Source organism: Neopelma chrysocephalum, unplaced genomic scaffold (genome assembly GCF_003984885.1).
Source record: "Neopelma chrysocephalum unplaced genomic scaffold, ASM398488v2 Primary Assembly neopelma1_128, whole genome shotgun sequence".
Taxonomy (NCBI): Eukaryota; Metazoa; Chordata; class Aves; order Passeriformes; family Pipridae; genus Neopelma; species Neopelma chrysocephalum.
In genome coordinates, this window is record NW_020897790.1 from 1,329,583 (window position 1) to 1,346,317 (window position 16,735).

Sequence of the window (16,735 nt, forward strand, 5' to 3'; positions counted from 1 at the left end):
AATGTGTTTCATGTGCTGCAGGAGGAGCGAGCCGCCTGTAAACATCGTCACTGCAGCTGGTCCCCACCAAAGACCAATATTTTATGGTGGAAGGGAAGGTTTATGGTTTCAGAGAGAGAATTCCCATGGAAGACTCCTTCTAAGGGGAGAATTCTATTGCTGTAGATGAATTAGCCTTTAAAACCAGATTCTAATTGTTGCTTGGGGTTTTGGTTGTGGGTTTGTTGGGGGTTTTTTTGTGTGCTAATGATGAAACAGGGCTAAGAACAACACTCTGGAATGGGAATCTAAATAAAAACAAGCTGCCAGAACAAATTTTTTTTTTAATTTTTTTTTTTATCACTGCCTGGGTGGAACCACAAAAATTCTGGTCTTCCAAACAACTGTGAAATGTGACCTCAGAACCTTCTCTAAACAAAAATACCCAGAAGGGCACATGTTAACATAACACTGTTACTGCAATCACAATGACAGGAAGAAAAATTTATAAAGGAAAATTATTTCAGTCCATCTTAGCAGGAAATCCACCTGATGGGCCACTTGCCCTCTGCTAGGGAAGGCATTATTTGGATCAGGCTGCTGCTGGCAAGCTGCCGGTCTCGTGATTTGGGGAGGGAACTGACTCATGGGCTTGGGAAACGCTAATGCTGCTGGAAGCCCGGTGATGGCACAGGAGCCCTGTGGCAGCTGAAATGCTTTGTACTGTGGCATAATCCGATCCCCGGGAAGCTTCACGCCCCCTACAAGTTTTTCCCTAATAATCTGGCTGGAGAATTTTTCCGCCCGTTAGCCAGCGAACCCCGTGACGATGCGCGGAGCGAGGCGCGCCGGCAGCTCCCGTCGCCGGCACACGGGAAGATTCCGGCTGTGCCAGGGCTGGCGGGCAGGAAGCCAACCTTCAGTTCTTTCCGGGATACATCCAGCCTTTCCCAGTGAGCCGGGAGAGCATCCCCCGGGAGAGCCGCGGTCCCCCCCCAGCCCCGAGGGGCGGAGGCGGTGGCTCCTCCCGGCGCGGGCAGGCGGGGCCCGGTGTCCGCCCGCCCCCGGAGCCGGAGCCCGGCGGAGCTCGGGGTGTCCCCGCAGCAGCAGCAGCCGCAGCCATGAAGTCGCTGTGCCTCGTCACCGTGGGGGTCCTGGCCATGACGCTGCTCATCGCCAGCATCTCCCTGCTGGTAGCGCACGTCTTCCAGACGGTGGTGGATCTGCAGGTGAAGCAGGTGAGAGAGAACGCGGCCGCGCGCCCGCCCCGCTCCTTGTTTACCGCCTTATTCACTCTGAAAATAGCCCTGGGAGGGAGGGAGCGGGCTGGCTCCCTCCTTGCACCAGCCGTGGTTGGGTGGGCAGGAGCATCCCCGGGCAGTGAACACCCCCGTGCCCAGTGACAGCCCCCCCCCGGGCAGTGAACCCCCCCTGCCCTGCACCACCCGGCTGGGCTGGGGCTCAGGATGGAGCTCACACTGCACTGGCCCCTGGGCTGAATAAAAATTGGGTGAATATGCATAAAAATCAGCCTTCTAGAGGCTGTGGTGCAGCAGCTGTACCAAGGAGGCCTCTCCAGAGCAGGAGCACATGGGGGGAGCAGGGGACACCGAAAGCACCCTTCCTTTTTGCCATTCCTGTTATAGATTTCTTGCAGCCTGCTCTGCTGCTCCGTTTACAGCTGCCTCTGGAGCACGGCCAGAGGTGCCATGGGCTGAAGCACGTGGTGTCTCCCAGGCTGGGTGATGGCAGCAAGGCATTGCACCCTGTTGTTCCAGGCTTGGGGACACCCATCCTGGCCTTGCTGGTGGTGCAGAGCCCTGCACTGTTCCTGCTCTGCCTAGGCTTTGTTTCTCTCCCAGAGTGCCTCTGTGCATTTATCCAGGGGTCCAGTGAGGAGGGTCAGCTCTGTTAGGAACTCCCTGTGTAAATAAACAATTGTTTCTCTTCCTGGCCTGAGGAATATCATCTTGGCTCTTCTTCTGACAGACAGACCAGCATTGTGAACAAAAGCAGGGGTTTGACAAGTGCTGTCCTCTTAACTGGTGACCAGATCACCTGTGATCTCCTAACCTACTGTTCTTCCCTCTGGGCCATAGACAGGGAATATTCCCTACCACAGAAACCGTGTTGTCTTAACTCAGTTTGGGTTTAGTGCCATTTTAGGTCAGCAGTGAGCTTACAGCAGGTCGTGGTGCTTTGAGATGTGCCCGTAAACTTCAGCACAGCTCCATCTCCCAGGCCTTGGCTCTCCTTGGGAAGGAGTCTGCCATCCTCTGCATCCCAGAATTCTACTTTCAGGTCCATTTCATCCAAAGAGCAGCGGGGCAAGAGCGGTGGTTTGGTGTAGGACTGCCGGGAATTAGGCGTGATCCTCCTTACGCGCATTATCTCCTGGCTGCTGCTCCTTCCCCGGAATGGGGGGTTATGTAAGAGCAAGTTGGTGTTCGCTCAGCAGGGCTTTCAGTAATGCAGGATAAAGTTTCCAGAGCTCAGTCCTTTCCTGCTTGCTGCTCTCTGGCTCGTCCTGGCATTCGTCTGGATTGCAGGGAATGAGGCGTGCTGGCTCCCCCACTGACTGCCTGCTGGCCTTTTCCAGGATCCACACGCACACACAGACTGTGGAAGTGCAGCTCACAGCCCCAAAGCAGTGTGCTCCCAGTCACTCTGCTGATCCGGCTGCTTTCCACATGTGCTTTATCCCACATGAGCTTTTCCTCATTTGTGTGCAGTCTAGAAAGCTGCTGTCTCTTGTGTAACCCCGTGTGTAGCTTAGAAAACCTTGTGCAAATAGACAAATCTCAATTTGCCTTTGAATTGGGGCAAGACCTGAGCATTTGCAAGCAGTTCCTGTTCCTTTGAGGGCTTTCCCAGCCGTCCTGGAGCGGAGCTGACTCGCAGGGAAGGGCTGTCTGTGCAGTCTCAAGTGCAGCTGAAGTGCAAAACTTTATTTTGGAGCAGCTGGAGCCCCTGTGTGTCCAAACCCAGCACCTGTGAACCACTGAGGATGGCTCTGCTTTCAGCAGGGGATTGTGTACAGCACCCTTTCCATCCAAAGGCAGGATCTTGGATTACAGAGGGAGTGTGGGAAGAGTGGGAAATCCAACCAGGTGTCAGACTTCACATCCCTTTTAAAATCCCCAGGCAGATGTGTAGTGACAAGGACAGTGGGAGCACCATTCCCAGAAGGTGTTCAAATCTTGCCCACTTACTCTTTGTTTTATTTGCGGTTTTATTTTTGTGAATTAAAAGTGCCGCCCCAGATCAGGTGTCCAATACCTGTTTGTTGTCAGGGCCTAGCACCTGAAACTCCAGAAAATAATGGGAAAGAACCTATAATGAACAAGAATAAATCAGCTGCCCCCAGGAGAAAGGCCTTGTCTGCAGTGTTGCCTTGTGCTCTCTGTTGGGTAGATGCCTATGTATTTTTTGCAATAAATATGCAGTTCATGAATATAACCTGATATTTTATATAGATATGCTGGTCTGAACACTTACCTGATCACCTTAAAAAGTTGCACTTAAATTCTGTCGAAGATGAAAGCATGAAAGTACATCTTGGAATGAAAATGTTTTGGAGTTCTGGGGAAAAAAAAAATGGAATTTAATAGAATGTTCAGTACTGTTTCCCACCATCACTACCAGTAAGTTGTATTTGGGTGGGAAAGCTCCCTTTTTACTTCCTGTGTGTGAAGAACAGTCAAGACAAGGAAACACTGGTGAATGAGAGAGCTGCAAGTTCAGGGCTGGCTGGTAAATGCAGCCAGCAGGAAGGATGCTTTGCAACACTGGAAATGAGCATGGACTCCACTTGTGAAGGAGAAGCCCTGATGTCCTTGTAATATCATGTGATAGACCCAAATATCTCTGGTAACATTTGGTGAAAATCAGAAGAAAAGAGCCTACCCTATTTCATTATTTGGGAGTTTTTGGGAGTCAATCTGAACCAGCTCTAAAATACATTAATTTTTGTGATGTGCACAGAATACATGATTTTTAATCCTTAGGGGAAACCAGTCTGCAAATGCAAAGTGCCACCAGCTGGGTTGGCTTTCGCTACCATTCAGCAATAGTCTTGCCATTCTGAGCTCCTGCCAATAAGTTTGTCTTTGAAACAGTCTTCTCTTTATCTAATCCTTCAAAATTAAGGTCTGCATGGAGAGAAAACGGCTCCTTAAGTGGGAAGGCCAAAAATGAGTCCTGAGGCAACTGTGGCTGATAAGACCCCATAAACAGCGACCAAGAGCTGGCAGCTGCCCAGCCTGCCCTGCTTTTGAGCTTCCACTGACAATATTTGACTTGTTTGCTCTGAAGAATAAAAAGAACAAGTGTTGATGAGACCCATTTAATTGCAAATCATTCCCCCCCCCCCTTTCTTCCGCCTACAGGTGATGTGGTTTTCAAAGACAGAGTTTTCTTTGTGCTTATTCCTGGAAGTTCACTCTGTGAGCCAGATTTCCCTTCGTGACCACTGCAGCAGTACCAATGCTATTACTGGGTGAAAGGCCTTGATTTTGGTGGTGGTGGTGCTTTATGTTTGGGGTGACTTTTGTCTAAAATGGGACGGTAATAAAATGAGGGATTGAGGCCTCTGTTATGGAGCAACATGACAGGAGTGTTTGTGACTTTCTGTATAACATGTATATGCTGATAGATGAGGGAATTAATCTTTCATTTCTCAAGTGCTTCTGTTATAAAATGATGATTTATAGCTTTCCTTTTGTAGGGCCACGTTTTATCAGTTACAAAATAGACTGACAGGCTGTGGGTCTGGAGGTGCATGTGCTGCCATGCTGTAGGAAAGTAATTAAAGGCAGAGGGCAAAAAATCTTGGCCCTATTCCAAGACCTTGGAAAGGTGTGAATCATAGGACACATACAGGAAAGGAGTTTCTGTCACTTGCAGGTTTTCCTCTGAAAAACAAAGTCTGATTGCTTTGGAGACAAAATCTCAAAGAATTCCTCCCTTTCGTGTAAATATCATTCAGCATCTACATTAACATTAACAGCTAATCTGTCTTTCCTCTCATTCCAGGGGACAGTATTGAAGAATGGCACGGAAACCTTTGAAGCCTGGGAGGACCCTCCTCCCCCAGTCTACATGCAGTTCTACTTTTTTAATGTGACAAATCCTTTGGAAGTGCTCCAAGGTGCTAGTCCTCTTGTAGAGGAAATAGGACCATACACCTACAGGTAGGACCCTTTCACTGTTTTCAAAGCTGTTGTGTGTGAGGAAACCAAAAAATGGGATCCAGAACGCTTGGGATCCCATTCTAGGAGAAAACCTAGCTGTTAATGTGGGAGGGAAAGTTGATCAAGGGGGCATGGTCACACCCCACCCAGCCAGCACTGACATTTGCAGCCAGTTGCAGATGAAGCCAGTGACTTCTGTCAGATTTTGGGCAAGGTTTTGCTGGTGTGCTGCTGTTCCTCAGCTGCTGAACGAAGAGGAAGCTGTTTGCATCCTGGCCTGCTGTCTTGTGAGAGAAAAAACAGTTGGGTGATGTTTGAGAGTCTGGGGAGAGGAGTGTTGCATAAAAAAAGTGTGACTCCTGCTCACTCAGGAATTAGTTCCCAGCCAAAGTTGCACAATCCACGTTGGTGAAATGCGGCCAGAGAAGCAGTTGGAGTGGTGCTTCAGGGATCTTCCTCAGCCAACCCTTACTGTAAAACCTGCTTAGGTTTTAGAGTTGTCTTTTCCTAAGCTGCAAAATGACCAGAATCTGTTGGTATTTCAAAAAAATACTGGGGAACGAAAGTGAGAGCCTTGGTTCTGCAGTATCTCCTGCCTTTCCGTTTCTTCCCTCCCACACCTCAGCTTTGTTTCTGCCTCTGCCAACAGTCCTTTCCCCTATCTCCTCTGCATTCCAGTCCTGTGTCTGTTTAGGCCTGGCAAACTCCACGTGGTGCTTTGGCAAAATCCCTGGTGTTACATAAACCATTAGAGCTGGAGAAAAGATCCACAGGCTTTCAAGTTCCTAAGTTTTCCCTTAGGTGTGTGCAGTGTAACTCTGGTCCTTGGTCAGCAGTGCGTTCTCTGTTTTGGGAGGATAAACAGGGGCAGGTCCAGGGCTAACAGAGCTGCAGGAAAACACGCAGGCTGGTGCTCAGTCCCTTTGCCAGCTGCTTCTTTTCCCTTTCCTCAGCTCCAAGTCTGTGCTGGCTGTCCCGCATAGCCCAGTTTGGGAAGCTGCAACTTATCCATTAAGGAGCTCCATGGGATGGACGGGGCTGGTGACATACTGGCCGGGTTGGGCTGTGCCTGAGGGAAGGCCCAGCCTAAGCTTGGTTTGCTGGGAGAGCCTTTCCCTGCATCCCACACCACAGCCCCAGCTGTTTGTGTGAGGATTGTTTGTGTGAGGGAGGCTGTGCATTCCAGTTGCTCCTGGCTTGTTTGCTTAGCATGACATGTCTGGACAGGATTCCCTGGTGCTGTGCTCTGTCTGATAGAGGAAAGTTAGGAAGTGGAGCGCCCTTTTCCAGCAGATCCTTTAATCCCTGCCTAGCTGTCGCTGCAGCAGCCTGTCAGCTGTGGGTGGGAGCAGAGGGAGCAGGGAGGGATGTTGCAGCCAAACTGCACGCTGGAGCCAGGGAATAAATACCCAGCTGCTCTCACAGGCCCTGTGTAGCAAAGCACTAAAGATTCATTTAGGTTTAGCACGTGGCAGAACACCCAAAATGCCATAACATGAAGGACATGGCTCTGTGTTTTTATAAACCAGGGTGTTTGGGAAAGGCTGGAAGTGAACTGGAAAAACAGAGGAAAAGCAGAGGAAAAACATCCGGTGAGTGACAGAGAGGAGGTGGGAGGGCTCAGTGGAGTCTCTTCCTGCAGCCCAGAGTTTTGACCACCAAAGCAGTTGGTGCAGGGGTAGATTCTGTAACAAAAATGCAGTCGTGCTGGTGTTTTTAAATCCTGGAAGTTGAATTGGCAGCATGTAAAACAACTAATTATAAAGTGCAAGCTGCTTATCTGCCCGAGCCTGCTGAGTCCCAAAGAACTTTGGAATATTGTCTGGTCTTGCACACATTTACAGCTTTCTGTCTTTAATATCTGAGAGCCTCCTACTCGTATCCCTCATCAGGGAGTATTATTTTCCTCTCCAGAGCTGGAAACGTGTCTCAGGTTACCCCCGGCCTATTTTAGGAAGGCATTTCACAACTGTCCATTTCCATCCCCTCAGTTCCAGCCCCGGGGTTATAAAATAGATTGCTGTCCAAATCAGGCTGGAAGTGTTGCCAGACCGAAATGTTGCTGGGTGGCAGGGATGCTGAAGAGGGGTGGATACTCTGTTTGGGTGAGGAGGATGGGAAGTGGTTGGTTCCTAACAACAATAGTTCTGTGGGCCTTTCCAGTTTGCTTTCAATTTTAAAGGCTGGACCAGGGTAATGCAGCCTGTCATGAAGCTGCATCACTGGATGTGGTGCAGCCAGCCTAGAATCTGGGATCTGAACTGAATGCAGAACATCAGAGCACAGGGGCTGGCACAATAATTCACCCTCATGTCTTGTGACTTGACGTTTACCCAGGCAGCAAAGCGACGAGAAAGTCGCTCTTGAGTGAGTGCAGGGTTAGGAAATACAGGATATTGCTCTTCATGTGGGTGCCATGAGCAGCCAGCCTTTTGCCATTTCTCTTTTGGGGTTTGCTGGAGACACGTGTGTGGCTCATGCTGAGCCTGAGCCAGCCCGTTCTGCAGAGCTGCAGACTTCTTGTTCGTAGAATGGTAATGGCAGTGAAAATTGAATTATGCTTCTGACATGTGTTTCGGGGTAATTAAGGCCTGACTTCCTCATCAAGCCAGCAGGTAGCAGTTGATGTTTCTCGCCAATTGGACTGGTTTGTCAGCAATCCTGAGTTTTATTCTGCTGTCTGAATACTTAGACAGGAACAGCAGCAACCTCCCAGGCCATGGGTAGCGCACAGCAAAAATGCAGTCGACTCTCTCTCGTGTCCAGGACTCCTGCCTGAGAATTAGAGGAGAAGAACTAAAATGAGTGTTGTTCTGTGGTTGTGTCACATGTCAGCCCAGAATTCCTAGAGCCTAGTGCAGTGAATCCAGCTGAAAGATTCTGGTAGGTTCTTAGGTCAGGGCACTGAGACTTACGTGGAGCCTGCATCTGCCTGGGAGTGAATTATACCTGCAGCGAAGAGGCAAAAATTTCATTTTCAAACTGTACTTCAAGGGCAGTCCCCTATATGGTACCTCCAAATCCTTCTGTACCATCTGAAATTGTTCTCCTTCCTCAGAGGTTTTTAAAGATGAGGCAGAAATATGAAATGGAATTAACACATGGGGTGGCATTTTTGGAAGTGCCCCACGAGGTCTGACTCAGCTCACTCTGACACAACGAGGAGTTTGTATCAGTGAGGAAATCTACTCCCAAAGCACTGAAAATCCCACCCTTTCTGTGCTCAAAGCACTAGAATAGCCACAATTTAATTGCAGTTAATGCTGTGGGTACTTGTTTAACTTGATTAGAGAACTCTCTTGTTTTTCAGGGAATACAGGCCAAGAGTCCACGTTCAGTTTTTGGACAATGGGACCAAAGTGTCTGCTCTGAACCCAAAGACTTACGTATTTGAACCTCAGAAGTCAGTCGGAGACCCTGAAGTGGACCTGATCAGAACAGTAAATATTCCTGCAGTGGTGAGTTCTCTTTCATTCCTGCTTGGAAATCATCCTGGCACACTTCAGAACGAGCAGCTCCTTGCTTCATCCTGTCTCTGCCTTTGTGGGATTGGAGAACAAGAGAGGCAGGTCATGTCTGGGGCAGGTGCTGCTCTCAGTTTTGGGTTGGACTGTTGTGGCGTTCTTATTTTGTTCCTCCCTCCCCTCACAGCTCTGCAGTGTTGGTGCTGAGAGCTGGCAGAGGAGTTTCAGACAGGGCTGGATGAAAAGGACCTCTCAGAGTAAAATGAAGGTTAAAAGATGCACCCCCAAGTCCTGTTAAGTGAAAGAAAGTGTCCTTTTGGTGAGCAGAGGCAGAACATTATTTTGGTCTCAGACAGGATTAGCATGAGAACAAGCAGATCTAAAGCTGTCACTGCTTCCTGAGGAAATCAGACTGTACTCAAGTACTCAGGTGTGTGACTAAGCCTTTACTCCCCATCCCAGTTTAATTTACTTCAGTTGCAGGGTACAGTCATTTCTGCTTTTCCCCCAGCTCTGCCAAAAATGCCTGATTTTATGAATGGCTACAAAAATGCCCTGTATATAGTCGTAGATAGGACTCAGCTTACTGAAAGTTGGAGACAGTGCAGATGCTGTGTTTTCAGCTCCTCCCAGGCATCTCAGTGGTGGTCAGGATTCTCTCTCCTTCAGATTTTTGGCTGGGATGTACTGTAACAGGCAGCAGGAGAAGAGCTACAGGTTGGTTTGCCCAAAGAAATGCCCTTCTTTTGTTACTGCTTATTTAAAGACGTGTTGTAAAACAACATTGTCAGCTGGAAAGGGAATAAACGTTTGCATTTTGGAGCAATGAGTATCCCGAGATGTGTGCGGTGCTGAAGCGTGCCTGCCTTTGGCTGCAGCTGGTATGACTCACTGCCCATTAAACCTGACCATGGCTCCCTCCTTCCAACCCCCTGGCAGACTGCCATGGAGTGGACCAGGTCGACCCCTCTCCAGTTTGCCACGGAGGTGCTGCTGCTGCTGTACCAGGAGTCGCTGTTCACCGTGCGCAGCGTCCACGAGCTGCTGTGGGGCTACAAGGACCGGCTCCTGTCCACAATCCACGTCCTGCACCCCGAGATCGACCCCGTCTTCGGGCTCTTCAGTAAGGTACCCAGACAGCCAGACCTGTTGGTGCTTTAGGTGGGGAGCAATGCCACTGTTATAGAGTCACTGTGGTCAGCTAGCTGGGAGGGAGGGATGTGCCTGGACTGGAGCTGCAGGGGTAGCAGGATGTTCCCTCTTCAGTTTGGCTGTGAGTGTTTTATCTGTTTATACACTTTATCAGGTGTGGATAAGCTTTCCAAGGGCAAACCCTTCCGCTATTGCTTGGATAACACGGGCTTTGTGGGGCTGGTTGTGCAAACTCCTAGAAGATTTTCCTTAGTAAAGGATTGAAATTGGATGTTATTTCTGTGCTGGAGCCATTTTGGTCCAGTCCCCACATGATTTTGGGTTGTGGGGACTCCTTGTTTCTCAGAGATGTCTGCAGTGCTCAGGTTATTTTCTGTGGGGTTGTTTTCTTGCCGAAGGCTGTTTTTTCAGGGCCAGTTTTCAAAGGGAAAAAAGGCTCATCTGGTGTTGTATTTCCTGTCCTTGAGAGGTGTAAGAACCTTACCCAGTCACTTCCACCTCATTTGTGTTCAAGGTGGAGTTCAATGAGCTGCACAGACCTCAGGGGGAGTCCATCACTCCCGGGGCGGGTTTGAAGTGATGGCATCTCAGACTCCTGCCAGCCCCTTGCAGTGGCCAGCCAGGTGTCACAGGATGAGTGGAGGGACTGAAAACTCCTGCCTCTGTTTGCAGATGAATGGAACCGATGATGGAGAATATGTTTTCCTGAGTGGGGAAACGAACTACCTAAACTTCTCCAGGATTGTGGAGTGGAAAGGAAAAGAGTAAGTTTTTCAGCATGATGTGGCCTCTGTCAGAATCTGCCCCTTGCTTGCCTGGCACCAGTTTAAAGAGGCTGTAGATGCAATTTAAACCCATTTGAATCCCTTTTCTTGTTAGCAGAGCTGAGATAAGAGGACTCAGCACTGTGCGGGTCTGATTCTCGTTTGCCAACTCGTTTTTGACCACTGCACGAAGATCTTTTAACCCTTACTCTCTTTTCTTCCTTTCCTTCAGGTCCCTGAGCTGGTGGACAACAGAGGCGTGTAACATGATCAATGGCACAGATGGGACATCCTTTCACCCACTGATTAGCAAAGATGAGAACATTTATATCTTCTCTTCTGATTTCTGCAGGTGAGGAGAAGACACCTTAAGACTTTAAAGCAGAGCATTTATATCCATTTCTCCTGAGGTTTGTTGTTTAGACTGGTGTTTTTCCTTCCGTGATTTCATTTAACAGTCCTGGTGTGAGGGATGAGAGTGTTACAACAAAAAAAACCCCAATCTGCAGCAAGTTAAGGATGTGCTATTTCAAAATGAAGATAAGGGGAAAATTTGGAAGCTGAGTGGAAAGACAGACTGGACTGCCTTGCAAGGCTAGTAACAAGGGGAATGGAAGGATTTATGTGAACCTTCTTTCCTCCAAAATCTTCCTCTGTGCCCTGCTTTTTTTAGAGAACCCACTTGATGCTGTTTGAAATGCAACAAGAAGCAGAAAATCCTGGTGTTTCCTCCCTTATGTTCCACCTTGTCTCCTCCCTCGCCCATTTCCCGGTCTGTGGAGAACAAAACCGATCCGCAATTAGATGTGTGTGAGTCTGAACTCAGGACTAGCCAAACCTGGGCCTGGCTTTGCTTCCTTTCAGGTCTCTGTACCTGGTGTACGACAGCTCGGGAGCCGTGGCGGGCGTCCCCACCTACCGCTTCGTGCCCTCCTCCATGGTCTTTGCCAACACCACGGTGAACCCGGACAACGCCGGATTCTGCATCCCGCCGGGAAACTGCCCCGGCACCGGAGTCCTCAACGTCAGCATCTGCAAGCAAGGTGTGTCCCCAGGGAAAACTTGGCTTGTCCTGGAGGCAAGGAGCCACTGTTGGCTTTGTAGCTCCAGAATGGGCTCTTCCCTTTGCTGTAAATGGCACAGTGGCAACAGTTCTGAGGCTCTCAAAGACTTCCCTGAAATCTGCTCTGCCTTTTTTTCTTTAGGTGCTGACTTTCTGTGTTTTCTCATTGCAGGTGCTCCAATATTTCTGTCAGCTCCACATTTTTACCAAGCAGATCCAAAGTTTGTAGAGGACATCCAGGGCATGCATCCCAGAAAGGAATACCATGAGACTTTTCTGGACATCAATCCTGTAAGTACAGCCCTTTTTTCAAGGGTTCTGTGGATGAATCCAAGCACCTCCTTGGATGGTGTGTATCGATTGTAGTCCCATTGACCTCAAGGAATCTGTACTGGATGGAAAGGGAGATCCCTCTGGGCAGTTTGGGTCAGCTGTCCCATCCCTGTCCCCTCCCAGCTTCTCACCCACTCTCTGCCTGTGGGAAACACAAAAGGCCTTGAGGCTATGCAAGCACAGCTCAGCAATAACTAAAACATCCCTGTGATGTCCTGCTACCCAGCTGCTACGGAGCAAGTGAATTCTCTCCCAGCTAAACCAGTACCACAGTGATCTCTACGCCCACACACACAAATGTGGGTCAAGGAAAATAGCACAACCATGACCTGCCTGGCTCACGCAACAGTGCTCTGACTCATCGAGCTGTTATGTGCAGCTAAAAAGCGGGAGGAAATTCCACAGTTCTCCTCTTGAGGTCTAGTGCAGATGCTGCTGGGTGTCTAGTTTGGTGCCAGGATCTTGCTGTGTTCTCATAGTTCTTATTCTTTCGTGTTTACTCTGGTTTTTTTGACGCTGATCTCTGTTATTCCTCAGCTGACAGGGCTCGTCCTGCGGGCAGCCAAGCGCATGCAGATCAACGTTCACGTCAGAAAATTACCTGAGTTCTTGTAAGTGTTCCCTGCTGCCTGGTGGGTGTCTCAGGGCTGATTTGGCATTCAGAATTAATTCTCCTGCGGTGTCCAGATGGAATATTGGTTGGAGAGAGCAGGTGTGAGAGAGGGAAATCCAGCTGAATCTCAGTTACAAGAGGCAGTGTCCCCCCTTCCCACAGATCCAGTAGATTTTGCAGTTCCAGCTGCAGAGTAAAGGCAGTATTCAAGAAAGGCAGGTAGATCAGGTACAGAGAAGTGTCTTGCCTGTGACTGCATTGGTATCAGAGAGAGAAATCTTTGCACTGCGGCTTGGGCAGTCAGGACAATCCTGCAAATGGGAACAGTGTAGAATCCCAGGTCACGTGTGAGTGAAAATCCCCATTTTTATTTCATATCAAGTATGCTCTGCTGGTTTTCTGGGTGTCCCAGTGTGAGGGGCACGTCCCCAGATTGCAGCTCATCTGTGCAGAAACACTGTCCCCTTCATCCTATGTCTTCCTGACACCTTGTTTTATTTGTCACTGGTGCTGTGTGGCAGCTATTCCTCCTACTCAGCTGATGTTTACTGGCACAGCTTGGCTGTAACAACTAAAAAGTATTTTATCTGGCCGATCCCCTTGGGAAAGTCAGAGATGTTCCTTCAGAACAGCAGCACTTTGTTTCCCAGTGCCCAGGAGCTGCCACAGTAACAACTTCTGCCTGAGCTGGGATTCCATGTGTGCCAAATGTTGAGGGATTTTTGCTGCTGTGCCCATGTTGCTTGGACAATAGTTCCTGTGTTTTACAAATAGGAGTAACCTCCAACGTCAGCTTAGCTTCACATTCCTGCTGCCTGGCACAAATCTGTCACTCAGTTAGGAATGAACTCCGTGTGGATCCCTCTCATTCTCTCCCCACCAAATCCCCAAAAATGCCACTGCTCCAAATCCAGAACCTGTGATTCACCTCGGAGACTGAGGTTGTTCTACCCCAGTAAGGGAGGTGAAAGCCAACGATAAAAAACAACAGCCCAGAGGTTTTTTAGGGACACTTTCCTCATTCGCTGTTCTATGATAATCTGTCTTCACAACCCTCAATCTGAAAAGTTTCCAAACCGTAATTTTTTACGTTGTTTTATTTTTGACGCAGTGAAACGGGCAACATCCGAACGCTGGTTTTCCCAGTGATGTACATCAACGAGGTAAATAGCTCTGTCCTGCCCTTGCAGCCTTGTGGCGGGTTTGTGCTTGCAAAAACACCCTCTGTGAGCCAACCAGAAAAGAAAATGCTGCTTTCCTTGTTGTTTTATACAGTGACAGGTAGGAAGCTGTTGCTGTCTCTTATCTAACACCCTCCTGCTGCTTGTTGACCATAGTATTGAGTTCAGCCCTGCAAAACACCCTCAGTCAGACATTCCTTTTGGTTTCAAAGGAACTGGCCACGAGGAAAAGGGGGATGCTGGGGTGAGGAGGAGGGAATTCACAAGGTGACATCTTTTTTTGATCCCTCTTTTGTGAACATTCCTGTGCTGTGGTTAGACCACTGAATTAATTGGGTGCAGGGAGGACTCTAGGGGACTACTTTTGATGATGCACACCAATATTCCAGGCCTGTATTAGTCCATTCCTAATCCAAAAGTTAAACATCCTAGTTTTCCTTGGAAATACAGACCAGGTGATCTCTCTGGCCCCTGGAAGAGTTCTTGGAAGGGGAGGGAGTATGTCAGGACGCAATGAAGCAGTGGTGGAGAGCTGTGGGAATGTTGTTTCCCTGCCCTTCACGGAAGTGATCTTATATAAAGAACAGAAATAAGTCTTTCTCTTTTTTTTCTTCTTCATCTCTCTGCTCCAGAGTGTTCTGATCGATGAGGCCTCTGCCAGCAAACTCAGGCACGTCCTGCTGGAAGCCAGTGTTGTAACTGGAATCCCCTTCGTAATCATGGCTCTAGGGATTGCATTTGGGATAGTTTTTACCGTGCTGGCGTGCAGGTCCCGGGGGACAAGTGAAGAGGTAAGAAGCACTTGAACTTCCTTACTGCCCATCTGCCTGTATTTGATTTTCTTTTGGTCGATTTGACCCGTTTGGTGTCTCTCTGCACGCGTTTTTATATGTTGTTTTTGTTTAAAATGACCTTTCCAGGGAGGGGAAGTTTTAATAGACTCAGAATAAACGCGCCAAAGCAAAGGAATGGAGTTAATCTAAGAAACCTGGTAAGGCAGGTCGTGTGTCTGTGCCTAATTCCCCTGCCAACAGCAGTGAAAAATAAATCAGCCTGTCTAGAGGACCCTGAAGGATAACATGCAAAAACCTGAGGGCAGATTCAGTTGGCATTCTGTCAGTGTTCTCAGTAGAAGCAGCTGCGTTGTGCCAGTGGATTGTTTCTGAATTTATGGCCAAAGGACAGCTGAATTTCACAGACAGCAGACTGTAGAGAGTTTTCTCTGAAGAGTCTGTAAATCTGTTTATGAAAAGTTCTGTCACAAGGTGACACGCTGGCATTAACGTGCTCGTCAGGGTGAAAGCTGGTGCCAAAATTTCACCCTAACAGGCAAGTCAGTGGGGTTCAGATGACACAAACTGTGGAGCCTTTGTTTAGAGAAGTAGCCTGGGTACTCTAGGAGGCTGTTTTGTCCTTGTAGTTGCTGTGGGCTTAGTGTGGTCTTGTGTGTTTAGTGTTCCCTGAGTGCTGCCTTACAACCTCTGGAGCATCCAGCCACCCCTCTGGATCAGTGGGTCCCATTACATCCCAGTGGAACTGTACTCCAGGCTCCTTTACAGGAGAGGCTGGTCCTTTTTCCTTGGAGCTTTGGAGCCTGCCTGTGTTATCAGCAGCTCAGAGAATCAAACTGTCCCATTGCCCGAGGCCTGTCCCAAGCATTCCTGCCCCACCCTACATGTACAGCTCTCCTGGATGTGCTGGAACGCTCCACGGGGATCAAAATGACAAAGGGACACCTACATCCCATGTTTTTTCTGCTTTGCTTTCGTTGCTTTTCCTGCAAATAAAGGTAATTCAGCAGTTTGTAGCTCTCCTTGTGATCCCCCGGGTGGTTCTGGCCTTCCACCCTCTGTCAGGTGCTACAGCAGGTCCCTGCCCAAGCTGCCACCCACCCTCTGGTGCTTTTTTAGGAAATTGTACTTAGAAGTAGGGAGCCAAGAGCTTTTCCCTTCCCTGCCTGGGGTCTGGGCACACTGTTGTGTGCCACCTTTAAATTGCTGTGGTTTTTCTCTTCTAGAGTACTGAGGAGGAGAGGTCCCCGCTCATCAGGACGTCTTAGTAGATTTTCTTTACCATGTGAGCTTGGAGAATGAACTCTTAGAGCTGAGCTAACACCAACTACCACTTCCCAGCGTGTCCCCTGCGGAGACACGGCCGTGTCCACATCACTTTCTGTGGGACAGAGCTGGAAGAGAACCCGCCCCGTCAGCCAGGGAGGAGACTTTTCTCGCCAGCTGCTTTAAAACTCCATTTTAAAACTGCTCCAGACCCTGCTTTTCTCACCCCTGCCCTCTGTGTGTACACATGGGGGGGCCATAACCACTGTGTGGGCGACAGCACACCGGCCTCATTCCCTACGGAGACGACACGGGAAGCCTCTGCAAACGGCCCTCTGGGAACACAGCAGGCTCCTGGGTGGGCCGGGGACGAGGGATAGTCCTGCTGGTGGTGTCTCTGCTGTAACTTAGTCCCGAGTGTTTGTTACTCATGTCCTTTACAGCATCGGTGTGTCACTAACCCCAGCCAGAACTTCGTGCAGCGCCGGCGGCTCCGGGTGGAACCAAACGGCTGGAAATGCTTTTCCACACCCACCTCCCGGCTGTCCCCACCGTGCATGTTGGCCAGGCTTTCGTCCTTTGGGTTTGGGGTTGTCCTTCAGCTTAGAAACCCGCGGCTCGGCGTTGTTCCTGGGGCGGGGGGGGGCACAGAGCTGGGGGTTTGGGGTGAACTGGGCATGTTTGGGATGGGAGCAACCCTTCCGTGTTAAACACGGACAGGGGCCCGGCAGCTCCTCGCACTGTTTTTTACTTGTCAAGCACAAACTTGTTTTAAAAATCACAAGTGTTGTTGGTTTTTTTTTCTCCCCTCCCCCCCCCCACTGCCCCCTATTAAAAGACTATTCTCGTGTGTTCCCATTAGACAGTGAAACGTGTTTTTACAAGGTGTTCTTGTCTTCTGACCGGGAGCGTTTGGGGTTTGCACTGGTTGGCTTTG

General features: G+C 49.2%; 1 protein-coding gene across 2 annotated transcripts; it reads left to right on the forward strand.

Moving 5' to 3' along the window:
- The first annotated feature begins 1,033 nt into the window (after positions 1 to 1,033).
- Positions 1,034 to 16,673, forward strand: SCARB2 (scavenger receptor class B member 2). 2 transcript variants are annotated; one of them, XM_027698489.1, is made up of 13 exons: positions 1,034 to 1,217; positions 5,014 to 5,171; positions 8,482 to 8,629; positions 9,575 to 9,763; positions 10,460 to 10,551; positions 10,784 to 10,903; positions 11,416 to 11,594; positions 11,787 to 11,905; positions 12,485 to 12,558; positions 13,672 to 13,723; positions 14,374 to 14,532; positions 14,662 to 14,732; positions 15,759 to 16,673. In XM_027698489.1, exons 1-12 carry the CDS (start codon positions 1,101 to 1,103, stop codon positions 14,689 to 14,691), a joined length of 1,437 nt encoding a protein of 478 aa, XP_027554290.1. In that variant the 5' UTR covers positions 1,034 to 1,100; the 3' UTR covers positions 14,692 to 14,732; positions 15,759 to 16,673. The 2 variants fall into 2 exon arrangements, with proteins under 2 accessions (XP_027554290.1, XP_027554289.1); XM_027698488.1 differs by lacking the exon at positions 14,662 to 14,732.
- Positions 16,674 to 16,735: the final 62 nt, after the last annotated feature.

What these genes read in the sequence shown, in the direction of transcription:
- SCARB2 (XM_027698488.1), top strand. Translation starts at nt 1,101, where the DNA reads ATGAAGTCGCTGTGCCTCGTCACCGTGGGGGTCCTGGCCATGACGCTG. An exon ending in TTCTCTTCTGATTTCTGCAG is followed by an intron (nt 10,904 to 11,415) that starts GTGAGGAGAAGA and finishes GCTTCCTTTCAG; the next exon opens with GTCTCTGTACCTGGTGTACG. An exon ending in CGTCAGCATCTGCAAGCAAG is followed by an intron (nt 11,595 to 11,786) that starts GTGTGTCCCCAG and finishes TTCTCATTGCAG; the next exon opens with GTGCTCCAATATTTCTGTCA.